Source organism: Heteronotia binoei, chromosome 7, assembly GCF_032191835.1.
Source record: "Heteronotia binoei isolate CCM8104 ecotype False Entrance Well chromosome 7, APGP_CSIRO_Hbin_v1, whole genome shotgun sequence".
Classification (NCBI taxonomy): domain Eukaryota; kingdom Metazoa; phylum Chordata; class Lepidosauria; order Squamata; family Gekkonidae; genus Heteronotia; species Heteronotia binoei.
In genome coordinates, this window is record NC_083229.1 from 91,571,759 (window position 1) to 91,585,578 (window position 13,820).

Genomic DNA, 13,820 nt, shown 5'->3' on the forward strand with positions numbered 1-13,820 from the left:
TTGGAACTAAATAAAGGTTTGTTAATACCGCATAGGTCTACCAGTGCAATCCTAAAGCCATAGATTTCTAGCTAGGATTCTAGTGTAACTAGTTAGGATTCTGCTGCATATAACCTAGTTTGGTTGACCATGGCTAACAGGAGTTGGGCAGAGTCCTGTCCTAGAATTGCTTGAATTACTTTAATTTAGTTACTCCATTCCCTTTCCTCCTCCCACACACCCTGTAGTCTCCAAGGTTATAGAAGTCTCTACTTCTATAACCTTGATTCCAAGACTTGCTGATCTATACCATATAGAAAAGAGAATTCACTAGCTGAAGGGCCTTCAGGGGCAAATGTAAAATGTCTTCGGTTACTTGTGACTAACAGCAAGCAGAAGGCTCCTGGTACTTCTGCCTGTAAAGGCCTCCTATGATATCAGAGAAGACAAGCCATTTGCTGCTGGATTATACAGTTCATTGCACATGCAATGTGTTATTTACAAATTCACAGTTCAGATTGCCAAGGAGACAATATAGGTTATTCCTTTTATGAGAGAATATAATACAGGGCATCCAAGTTACAAGCCTTTCCCTAGTAATAATAAATAAAATTTCATACACACAGCACACACAAACATCAATCAGTGGTAGTAACATAATCAGAGAAAAGCACTCAGAATGTCAGAGTATTACTTTTTACTTTCATGTGATGGATGAAATGAAAAGTTTAGTGAAGTGCGAGTTGCAGCAAATAAAACCTGAAAGAAATGTAATTTAACAAAGAAATAATTCTGACAACAATTCTTGTCTGTTCCCCCTTATAGGTACGTATTATGCCATTTCTCTTGTGAAGGCTATTCAGCAGTGAAGACCTTTTTAAATTGAACACTCCACAAATTATTATCTCTGGACTCCCAGCTGACACTCACTGGAGGCTACAGCTACTAAGCCAACTGGAACCGTGCCCACTCTCTTGTCAAGGCTTTTTATTTATTTTTTTCCTAACACAGGGAGAAGAAGAAAATGAAGTTGGGGAAAGTGTTCTGCCATTTTTTGCAGATAATAACTCTTTTCCTCTGTCTTTCTGGGATGAATCTAACCGAACTCTCAAGATCCATGTCAAAGCCTGGGCGATCACGAACCAAGCGCAGCTGGGTGTGGAATCAGTTCTTTGTGCTGGAGGAATACATGGGGACTGATCCTCTCTATGTAGGCAAGGTGAGAATTTGATCACACATAGATATATCTGATGTAACATAAATATATCTGACATAGATACTATCACATGACATAGATATATCTGATGTAAAACATAAATGCGATGGTATTGTAGCATATAATATGAGAAAATACATTTATTCTGAAGTAAATCCCATTGATTTCTACAAACTTCCTTGAATGCTATGATTGCTAACACCTCCATAGGTATATCCACATTTCTGCTTATGCATATAACCCTGATGTCCTGGTTTATAATCATGCAGATAACTAGGGCTGTCTTCCTGCAGGTGGGGCCTGGATATCTCCCAGAGTTGCAGCTGATCCCCAGACTACATTGATCAGTTCCCCTGGAGAAAATAGCTGCTTTGGACAGTGTACTATGTAACATCACACCCTGTTCAAGTCCCTCCCTTCTCCAAATCCAGTTCATCCGCAGAATCCAGCACCAAATCTCAAAAAAATTTCTCAACTTGGAGTTGTCAGCCTTACAGATAGTATTTTGGGGAGGGGTTTTTTGGTGTTTAGATAGTAGGAGCTGGCAAGCAAGCCACCTATATATAAAAGTAGTCTTGATTTTAATGAATGGGTTAGGCTTGGGTAGATGATATCTCAGAGATGTCCCAAAGTATTTCCCAAAGTAAAAATAACAGATTTTGTTCATATTTCAGCATCAGATCTCGGCCTGGGATCAGAAACTTTTTTTTTGCTTGTCTCTGGTGCCCTGTATGGCACATTTATAGTCTATCTTTAAGACTTATGTAGTGTTCCTTTGAGAGCTGAATGTTCATTTGGAAATCAATGAAATGGTGGGGGTTTGTTACAACTATTCTGTAGTTTCAAACTGTGTCTTTTTTAAAAAGTACAATACAATTGCACCACTTTTTTATTATGTACAACTGTATGCTAATTATTGTTCAGCAATTTAGGCAACACAGCCTTATAACAAATATTGTGGCTTGCAATATCTGTCTGTCTGTCTGTCATCTATCTGTCTGTCTGTCTATCCATCCATTTCAGTTCCAACCTTTTGTTACTTCCCTATTCTTTGCAATTGACTTGCATTGACTAGCTTAAGCATCAGCTTGTACAGTAGTACATTTTATTTATTTATTTTATTTCTATTTGTATCCCACCCTCCCTGTGAACAGGTTTAGGGCAGATTTTAGCCCTTTATTTCAGTGGATCTATGTTCAAAAGCTTGTTGCTAGAGAGCCACTTTGGTGTAGTGGTTAAGTGTGCAGACTCTTATCTGAGAGAACCAGTTTGATTCCCCACTCCTCCACTTGCACCTGCTGGAATGGCCTTGGGTTAGCCATAGCTATTGCAGGAGTTGTCTTTGAAAGGGCAGCTGCTGCGAGAGCCCTCTCAGCCCCATCCACCTCACAGGGTGTCTGGGGGGAGAAGATATAGGAGATTGTAAGCCGCTCTGAGTCTCTGATTCAGAGAGAAGAGTGGGGTATAAATCTGCAGTCTTCTTTGTCTTCTTCTATATTCCAGGCACTGATTTGTAGTCTTAAACATATTATTTGGGTTCTGAATGAAAACCATGGGTGTTGGCTTCTTCCATGGTTCTCAGTTTGCAAGTATGCCCCCAGACCGTGCACTCTAGGGTAAAATTGCATGAGGGCTGTAGCGCTCTGTGTGTGTTTGTGACAGACCTCTGCTAATATAGCTGCAGCTTCTACCTGATAATTCCTGCAATCACAGTGGATTTAAAAAATGGATTAGGTGAGGTCTGCTCCTTTTAAAGCAGGCTTTCACTTTGAATAGGGAATGAAGCATTTAATTGTTTATTTCCTTAGGCTTATCACATATACAAAGCATTGGTATTAGTGGGGAACAAGTAGATGACTTGCAAACAGACTAACTGCAAATGTTTGTTATTGCTGTAGAGTATGCTTGGTGAAAATGGATTACTTTGTGCTTTTGGTACTTCAGTGAGGATTGTTTGGCATACAAATAATAGTACACAGCGCTCTAAGATTCTGTGCATGTGGCTTTGAAGCTGCAGAAGAAATATCATGTGCTGTTATATTATTTGAGAAATATTGCAATTAAAGTCTTTATGGAAATACATGTGCACAGGCGGACAGAGTTAAAGATGTGCATGCAACCATAATATGGGAATTTCCATATTTTGTTTGCCTGTTTAACCATGCAGCTCTAATGTTCTTTAATTTATTTGCTTTAGATTGAATACTGATAAGAATATTTGACTCCTGAAAGTATGAGTTTGGCATCTCAATTGCTCCCAACATAACCTTTCTAAACCAGCAAGCAACATATGACAAAGTAAAATAAAACTGGATAATCTGTTTTCTAATGTTATGGCAGCATTGGTGTAGTCCACAATCCACTGGACATATTCTGACATATTCAAATCAGTAGCAGGCATCCTCTGAATGTAGGTCTATAACTGTTTGATATTTCCAAACTGCATTAGATATGGTTCCAGATCTGGCTTTTATAATGGTCAGAAGTGTGTTCTGAATGGTTTTGGTTGACATTTTGCCCTGACCTGGATGGTCCTGGCTAGTTGATTCTCAGCTCTTGGAAGCTGAGCAGAGGAAGCCCTGGTTCGATGGGAGACCACCCAGGACGTTCTGGCGCTACACAGAGGCAGGCAATGGCAAGCCACCTCAGTTCGTCTCTTGCCTTGAAGACCTATGAGGTCACCATAAGTAAGTTTTGACTTGATGGTATTTTTTGTGGCTATCAGATGCACTTTGATCTGATTCAGAAAGGTACTTTTAATATTCATCTTATTCAGTGATGAGCAAAGTTTTAGAGAATGGAAAAAAATCAGAAAAATAAGTTTGAAGAATAAAGCATTGACCCCCTGCCCCAGCCTGCCTCTGCTGTTACCTCTCTGCAAATGGTAATCACAGTTGGTATACTACTACTGAACATAGAAGTTTCAGTTAGCCACTCTTGTTAATAGCCTTTGATAGACTATCCTCTGTTTGTCTAATGCCATTTTAGAGTTACCTATGCTAGTGCACTGTATCCCATAACAGTAGATCACACAACTTAATTATATGTTGTGAAATGAAGCCCTTTCTTTAGAATCTACATCCCATCAATTCAATAGGTGACCATGAGTTCTAGTATTCTAAGGGAGATAAATTCTCTGCAAAGAAAGTGACCCCAAACACCCTGGATTTTTATCACCCCAAAAAGTCTTTCATACTAAGGTTAACCATAGTGGAATCCTCATAGCAAGTATTCTGTGTAATCTTCCTTCTATACTTTGCTTTAAACCATCTTGTCTAACATCTGTCAGAATCTTTGCTAATTCAGGTACTCATTCTTTTCCTCTTGTCTCTTACAGCTATAAAGTGCTTCCAGGCTGACGACTATAGACTATGTTCTAGGCCAGTGATTACGAACCTTTTAGGGATCGAGTGCCCAAACTGCAACCCAAAACCCACTTATTTATCGCAAAGTGCCAACATAGCAATTTAATCTGAATACTGAGGTTTTAGTTTAGAAAAAACAACTCATAGTGAAATTAACAAACTGAAAGAACATTTGGTCTGGATAACATTTGCTTAGGAAACCAGCAAAATAGTAACACGTCAGAATGGGAGAATGATGGTGAGAGTGTCATAAGGCAATAAATGGAAGCTGTTCATTGCTCTGTTGCTTGCATATTTGGGTTAAACTGAGAATATGCCTTTTAATCTAGTTGTTTTGCTATGGACCAGCATAGCTACCTTTGGAAACTTCAGGAATAGTCTGAATTGTATTAACTAGAAAGTCTGATGTGAGAAAGGAGGGCCAGTTTGGTGTAGAGGTTAAGTGCGTGGACTCTTATCTGGGAGAACCGGGTTTGTTTCCCCACTCTTCCACTTGCAGCTGCTGGAATGGCCTTGGGTCAGCCATAGCTATCACAGAGAGCTTCTCTCAGCCCTACCTATCTCACAGGGTGTCTGTTGTGGGGGAGGAAGATAAAGGAGATTGTGAGTTGCTCTGAGACCCTGAGATTCAGAGTGAAGGGAGGGATATAAATCCAATATCTTCTTCTTTCTTTAAACTAAAATTGCAATCCTATGCATGTGTAGACAATAGGTGCCATAGTGCTCACTGTACTTCCGAGTAACCATGGAGAGCAAACCCAATGAGGAAAGGCTAAGGAACTTGGGGATATTCATTCTGGAGAAGATGAGGTTGAGGGGGGTCATGATTGCTGTTTTGAAGTATTAGCAGGGCTGCCACTTAGAGGAGGGCAGTGAGCTGTTCCTGCTGGCAGCAGAGAAGAGGACTAGTATAGGAAAAACTTTTTAACAGTAAGAGTTGTTCAACAGTGCAATCGACCCCCTCACTGGCAGTCTTTAAATAGCAGCTAGACAAACACTTGTCAGGGATGCTCTGGAAAACCAGAACAGCAGTGCAACAGTTCAAAAACAGCTTATCAACAATTTGCCTTATGGTCCCTGTAGAGCTCTGCTCAGATACTGCTATCAGAAGCATCATATTTGAAAGCAAGTTCCTCCCTTTTTACTCCTAAACCAGAGGCGATCCTGGCCGCTGTTTCTGCCAGATTAGTGGGATCCAACATTTCCTGTAATAAACCCACATCCTTTCAAAAAAACATGCTTGATTCAAGGTCCTGATCTCTCCTCTCCTCCCCACCCCCACACACCCATGCTCTCTTCTTCCCTTCGGCTTGGACCATGCCACAACAGTTTTGAAATATGAAATGCAACTAGGTCTTGGCCACATGAAAATGTGAAGCTGCCTTATACCCATCTCTCTAGTGCAGGGGTGGCCAAACTGTGGCTCTTTCACACACATTGTGTGGCTCTTGAAGCCCCCACCAGAGAAGGCATTTGTCTCTTTAAACCACTTCTTCAAGCCAAGGCAGCCAGTGGCTTGGAGAATGCATTTAAAGTTCAAGTTGCTTTCTTTCCTCCTCTCTCTTTCCCTCCCCACCTATTTTCCTTTCTTTCTTCCTCCTCTCAAACATCTGACGTTCATGTCTGGTGGCTCTCACACATCTGACATTTATTCTGTGTTAAACAAGTTTGGCCACCCCTGCCCTAGTGGGTCCCATATAACCTCCTCCCTAAAACTGCAGGAACACCTGCAAGGGATTTTCTTATGTGTGTTGTGCTTGGGAGCTGCATTGTGGTTGCATCCACCCCCCATGTCAGAATTCCAAAGGTGCCCACGAGCTCAAAAAGGTTGGAGTGCCCTGTTGTCTCTCTGAAGGAGGCCCAGTTAGGGTTGCCAGGTTTGGGTTGGGAAATACCTGGAGATTTGGGGCGAGGAGGAGCTTCAATGAGATATGACTCTAGAGCCTTGTGCGCGGGTGGGGGGGAGCACGCATGCCCACATAGAGGGCTCTAAGTGCCACCTCTGGCACCCATGCCATAGGTTCGCTACCACTGTTCTAGGCCATTACTTTCAATGCAAGGCCTTTTCAAATCTTTGATTGAGATTATTCATACTGTTCCTGTTTGGGTGTCATAATGTTGTCCTTCAGCCAAATCAGTGGGAAAGAATGGGAGAAGGATGGAGATGAAATTTAAGAAGCATGGTGTCCAAAAGTGTACATCATAATTAATGTATTAAATAAGACATTTCTGTTTAGCTTCTCAGAGCATCCATGATTTATAATATATTCATTTCCTGAAATGATCTTTCTACTGAAATCCTAATGTTTAAAAGAACAGGATGATTGGTGTTGTGCAAGATCCTATTGTATTCATTATGAGATAGGGTTGCTAGCCAGTCACTAACATCCAGCAGGAGATGAGGAACAGGGACATTGAAGGGTGCCATCATTGCTTGCACCGTGACATCACTTCCAGGAAAAATGGGAGTGATATCAAATTCACTTTAGGAACCACTGGAAATTAAATGGTAAACACATCAGTTTTCTGACATTCCTACAGCAATTTGTCACTTTGGAGTTTTCCTTTGAAGTGATATCATGTTGCATGCAACAGCATTGCAGGACACCTAGTAACTTTATTGTAGGAGTATCCCTGAATTTACCAATGGCTTGAAAAGAGATCACAATATTTCTGTCCAGTGATGTGCGCTTTATGTTCAGCTACATAGCTCCTTCAGTGGTACTGTTGTTGTTCAGTCGCACAGTTAAGTCCAACAATTTGTGACCCCATGGACCACATCATACCAGGCCCTTCTATCTTCCACTGCTCACCTACGTTCACTCAAATTCATGTTAGTTGGATCAGTAACACTGCCTAACCGTCTCATCCTTTGCCATCCCATTCTTCTTTTACCTTCCATCTTTCCCATCATAAGGGTCTTCTCCAGTGAGTGCTCCCTTCTCATTTGGTGGCCAGTGTATTTGAGCTTCAGTTTATTAATAGCTTCTATTTGTGTCCATAGTGCCGGAAGAACTATGGACGGAGGTTCATGACATTGTACAGAAGGCAGCAATCAGCACCATCCCAAAGAAAAAAAAATGCAAGAAAGTAAAGTGGCTGTCTGATGAGGTTTTACAAGTAGCTGAGGAAAGAAGGAAAGCAAAAGGCAAGGGTGAAAAGGAAAAATTCACCCAACTGAATGCAGATTTCCAGAGAACAGCAAGGAGAGATAATGAGGCCTTCCTGAAGGAACAATGCAAAGCAATAAAGGAAAATAATAGAATGGGAAGGACAAGAGATCTTTTCAAGAAAATTGGAGAAATCAAGGGTACATTTCGTGCAAAGATGGCCATGATAAAGGACAAAAATGGTAGGGACCTAACAGAAACAGAAGACATCAGGAAGAGGTGGCAAGAATACACAGAAGAATTACACAAATTTGGAAAATGGAACAGTGGCCACAGGATTGGAAAAGGTCAGTTTATATTCCAATCCCAAAGAAGGGTAATGCCAAGGAATGTTTGAACTATTGTACCATTGCACTCATTTCACATGCCAGCAAGTCATGTTAAAGATCCTACAAGCTAGGCTTCAGCAGTATGTAGATCGGGAACTACCAGAAGTTCAAGCTGGATTTTGGAGAGGTAGAGGAACTAGAGATCAAATTGCCAACATTCGCTGGATTATGGAGAAAGCACAGGAGTATCAGAAACCGTCTATTTCTGTTTCATTGACTATGCTAAAGCCTTTGATTGTGTGGATCACAACAAACTGTGGCAAGTCCTTAAAGAGATGGGAGTACCAGACCACCTCACATGTGTCCTGAGAAACCTGTATAAGGGTCAAGAACCAACGGTCAGAATGGGATATGGAACAACTGATTGGTTTAGAATAGGAAAAGGAGTTCAACAAGGATGCATATTATCACCCTGCTTATTTAATTTATATGCAGAGTACATCATGCGGAATGCTGACCTGGATGAAGCACAAGCCGGAATTAAGATTGCTGGGAAAAACAACAACCTCTGATATGCAGATGATACCACTCTAATGGCAGAAAGTGAGGAGGACCTAAAGAACTTCTCGTTGAGGGTGAAAGAGGAGAGCACAAAAGTAGGTTTGAAACTCAACATCAAAAAAACTAAGATCATGGCATCAGGGCACATCGCACCATGGCAAATAGAAGGGGAAGACATGGAAGTAATGACAGACTTCACATTTCTGGGATCCAAGATCACTGCAGATGGTGACTGTAGCCATGGTCCTCGGGAGGACCATGCTCCTCGGGAGGACAGCTATGGTGAACCTGGGCAGTATAATAAAAAGTAGAGACATCACCCTGCCAACAAAAGTCCATACAGTCAAAGCGATGGTATTCCCAGTAGTAATATATGGCTGTGAGAGCTGGACCATAAGGAAGGCCGAGAGCAGAATAGATGCCTTTGAGCTGTGGTGCTGGAGAGGACTCCTGAGAGTCCTAAGGGAAAGCAACCCTGACTGTTCCCTGGAAGGTCAGATGCTGAAGTTGAAGCTCAAATACTTTGGCCACCAAATGAGTAGGGAGCACTCACTGGAGAAGATCCTGATGCTGGGAAAGACAGAAGGCAAAAGAAGAAGGGGACGGCAAAAGATGAGATGGCTGGACAGGGTTGCTGATGTAACAAACACAAATTTTAAGCAGAGTTCAGAAGATGGTGGAAGACAGGAGGGCCTTGTGTGACTTTGTCCATGGGGTCGCAAAGAGTCAGACTTGACTGTGTGAACAACAACAATTTGTGTCCTGCATATTTTGCTGTTGTACAGAACTGTATTAATCTGGTTGTTTTTTCAAGTCCCTGGGAAGCAGAAGCATACTTGATAGTTTTACCTGCTTCTTTTCTGGGGGGATCTCTCCATCTCCCAGGGTTAAAAAACATGGAGGAAGGAAAGCTCTGAGTAGAAGCAGAAGTAGAGGAAAATCAGGCTGGTTGGTGGGAGAATCTTCTGGAGTTCTCAAGGGCATAATGGGTTCTAAAGCATCAAGAAAGGAATAGGCAGTAAAGAAGGTTTTCAGGCAACTGGGCTGTGTGCCAGGGGTTTGAGGGATTGACAATCCAAAAAGGCAGTTTGTGCAGGTTGGTACATGTGGATTTCATATGCAGATTCGAACTATCGGTTCAAATCTTTGGCTTCACTATTCTGTTATATTTGATTCTTCTCTTTTAATGAATACTTTATGCATACTGTGTCATTAAAAAAATAAGATGTCTCCCCCAATTCATTTTTGCTGGGGAAAATGCACATTAATTAACAGCTTGCTTCAAATGAAAAATTAAAAAGCTAAAACATATTTTCTCTGAAGAAACTCATATAAGGTTATTGTGCAGCAGCCTTTATGATTCTAGTTTTCTATGCCTTTATACCAGTTTGTGCTGGAGGTCATTCACATTCCCATTTCTCAGGTGTGGGACTGAAGTTGAGAGCCAGAGCTATAAAGAAACTTGGCCGAGTCCTGCTCCATAATGGGGTTTTGTGTCTCCAACAGGAAGTTCAGGGCACTTTTCATTGCTTCATCTGTACTTTTAGCTTGAGGATTTTATTCCTCCAGAAATCAGAGGGGGTGGGGGAATGACAGAGCCCTAAGTGTATTTCTGGGTGATGATTAACATTAACTCTGATAAATCCACATGAGTTTATAATTCAGTTAATTATGTTTCAAAAATGCTCACCTTGCAATTTCCCCAACTTTCATCTATAATTAGGAGGGGATGTGATACATGTTGGCATTTTAAAAACTCTTCAATAACCTAGTGTCAATATTTTGGAACCTTTGCATTTTGAATAAGAGGGGTCTATTTTAATATGCTCTAATGTATTTTATGTTGTTCTGAAAGAAGTGTGATAAATGAAAGGACTAACACTCTAACCCTAATAATTTTTTTCTTAGAATAATTTTTTAAAATTAAATCCAATATAAAACAGCCATCTGTCTTGTATTCTCATTATAATATTAAATCCCCATGGTGCATTTTTACATCACATCAGACACTATTGCTATTAAGTTAAATACTTTGATATTTGCAATTTTTGCTCACATAGAGAACATCTGTTTTGCCAAGAAAGCTTTTTTATGTTCTCCTAAGGAAAAAAAAGACATTGCTGTTTTCTTAATATGTAGCAATTACTTCCTGTTCGTTTGGTGCAGTGTTTGCAACAAGCAACACACTTTGCCTGAAGAGGGGAAATAGTTGATTTCATTCTCATTGCCATATTGAAGGCATTTGTGTACTGAAGAAATACATGGGCTTGCTACTATCTGGCTGGCTGGTAGTTAAAGGTGCCATTGGGAGACACTGCTCAGATCTATGACAGTGTATCATCTTGTCACCCACACTATAATTTACATGAAGCCCCTAGGAAAGGTTCTCCAGACGTTTGTAGAAAGATGTTGTCAGTATGCTGATAACACTCAGCTGTGCCTCTCCTTGTCAGTAGAATAAGGTGAGATTAAAAATTCTGAACAAATATTTGGAGGCAACAACAAGCTGGATATGGGCCAAGACCTTGCATCTTCCTCCAGACAAGCCTGATGTGTTGCTGATTGATAATATAGCCTGTTGGGGTCCTCACTTGTAGCTTCTTGACCTTGGAATTTACTTTCCATTATGATTGCCTGATGCCAGGACTAGTTTTAGGGGCTAGGCTAACCCTTTCTTATCTAGGAGTTTTACTGATTTGCTGCTGTTGATTTCTTCCATCTCTATTGATTTCTACTATTTTGTTTCTCTGGCTGAGTCATGTCGTTCTGAAGCAGTAACTTTTGTCTGTTCTGTTCTTAATAATACAAGACCTTTTATTATGCATTTTTAATTTTAAACTAGTTGAAATTATTATACTGGATGTTTTCCTTTCTAATTGATAATTGATATTTTGCTGGTATGTGGTTAATTGTGAACTGACTTGAGAATTTTAACTTGAAAAAGCTGGCAATAAATAAATACAACTGCATTCCTGTCGAGTGCCTACAGAGAAACAAGGAGTGGACTTCATGCTTACATGGCAGCCCTGTCCTAAGCAGAGTTATACGTTTCTAAGTCTGTTGAAGTCTCTAAGTTAACCACTCTAAAACTGTATAAAATAAAACAATAAAGTCAATGGACTTAGAAGGGTGTTACTCTGCTTAGGACTGCTGTTAGAATCATCTCAGTAAAGCATGGAGGTTATATCTGTACTTCTGTTATGCTGCAATTTTGCTTTCCTTTGCCCAGTGTCATAATTTTAAATACATTATATGGAACTAACAGTGCCATTTTAAGCAGACTGACAAAGGATATAACTCCCTAGGCTGGCAATGTGAGAGTCCTTTTAGCAAAGCTAAAATATTTCATATCTGATATTGCACAGGAAAATAAATAATTTGTACAGTTATATATGTAAACTGATGACAATTTCTAATTTATACAGGTGGATTACTTTTACATGTGAGTGGCTCAGACTGTCCCCAGCTATGCATTGTTGGTGGAAATTTAAACATCTGGGAGAATAATTGGTAGGAGTGAATACAGCTTCTTTTCTGTGTTGCTAGGAGAGATAGCTGAACTATTGCAGTGCAGTGGTTTCAGTGTTGGACTATGATCTAGGTGATATGGGAGACTCAGGGTTGAATCTCCACTATGCCATGAAGGTCACTGTGTGAACTATGGTCAGTCTCTCTTACACTTTCTTATATAGGGAGGAGAACCATATACTGTGTTCTGGACTCCTTAGAGAAATGACACTATAAAAATGTTCTAGGTGAATAGAACTCACGGTTAAGCTGCAATTCTCAGAGGGCAGAATATACAGGCTGAGGCCTCTCCCTTTGCTGACAAAAATTGGTTGCCTAGAAACAGCAGGGGCAAGGCTGAGGGGAGGAAAGAATGACAGGAAAGAACCATGGCTGTGAAGAAATGCTCCCAATGGGCCAGGCCTGCCGCCTAATCACATTACAGCAACCACAGTTCCCTGGTTATTTCTGTGGCTTTCAGAAGCTGTGTGTGCTGGGAAGCTGCCAATGGAAAGCCAGAGACACTGTGGTGAGCCATGATAGGCCAATTATTTGTCAAGGGCATGGAAGGCAATGGGAGAGGTCCATTTGGCCATCACCATAGGATAATTATTATATATGATGCTTTTTATAAAATTTGAGTTTTAATAACCTTCTAAATTGATTTTTATATTAAACTCTTCACATCTTCTATCTTAAATGCATCAGCATGTCTTAGGGCTAGAGACATGCTAGTCCCCAGGCTAGAGATCTCCCACTAAATGATTGGAGGAAAGTGTGGGGCATGCGTGTGGAGTGCTGCATCTCCAATGAGATGCTATCACTCTGCATGTGATATCATCACATTGAGGATAGGCCTGCCCTCTCCTGGAATGCTCTCCTCAAATCCGCCCGCTGGGGAGAAGATGGGACCTGGAAACTCTAGCATGTCTCTTTGGATACTGGGATTTAGCTCTTTCACTGTAGACAGAATTCATGGTGAATATAAAGGATTTAAATTCTGCCACTTCGTTAAACAAATTGGTTTAGTTCCTAGAGGTAATTTCCTCTTGGCTACAGGGCTTGATCTGAGGTTGAAATAATTTAAATGCTCGTATTGAGAAGAATATGTGAGCAAAAAACCACTGCTTCTGCCCACTGCAAAGAGAAACACAGCTGTTCAGTTTTAAAACAATCATTCTTCTTTGGTTAGTTATTTGCTTTATTTATTTCATATATTAACATTTATTTAGGGGGGAAAATTTGCCTCTCCAGGAAATCTGCTCAAAATGGTTTACAGAACTGTAAAAACATAAAATACTAACAATTGTTAATATAGTATTAAAAATCTAGATTTTTTTAAAGTAGCCAGATTATAAAAGCAGAATTTTTTGACTAGAATAAAAGCATCCCGTAAAATGGCGTTGAAAGATCAACAAAGAAGCAGAGGAAACAATATGGTGCAGCGGGAAATTGAATATTTAATAGTTTTATAACCCCTGTGTGTTTTGCATGCCACTTTGTCAGGGGGAATCTTTCCGTTTCTTTTTCATTCCATTCCCATACATACTTTGCTCCTACAGAACTGTGAGATAATAACGGCTAATGATTAGAAATATTTTTTACATTTGAAGCACTATATGAGTTAAATATTATTCTTGTTAAGTGTAAGAATGCCTAGGGTACTCTTGGTAATATACAGATATGAATAAATTTGACTCATTCTCATCCTAAAAACATTCCTTATCAATAAAAGATTTTTGCAAAATTTCAG

The 13,820-nt window shown here is 40.3% G+C and overlaps 1 protein-coding gene across 2 annotated transcripts in view; it reads left to right on the forward strand.

Annotated features, from left to right (window-relative positions):
- The first annotated feature begins 808 nt into the window (after positions 1–808).
- Positions 809–13,820, forward strand: part of LOC132575340 (cadherin-7) — a 149,153-nt gene continuing 136,141 nt past the window's right edge. For both annotated transcript variants that reach the window (XM_060244056.1, XM_060244057.1), the window contains exon 1: positions 809–1,198. In XM_060244056.1, coding sequence (XP_060100039.1) covers positions 1,004–1,198 — 195 coding nt within the window. In that variant the 5' untranslated portion in view covers positions 809–1,003. The remainder of the gene's footprint in view (positions 1,199–13,820) is intronic.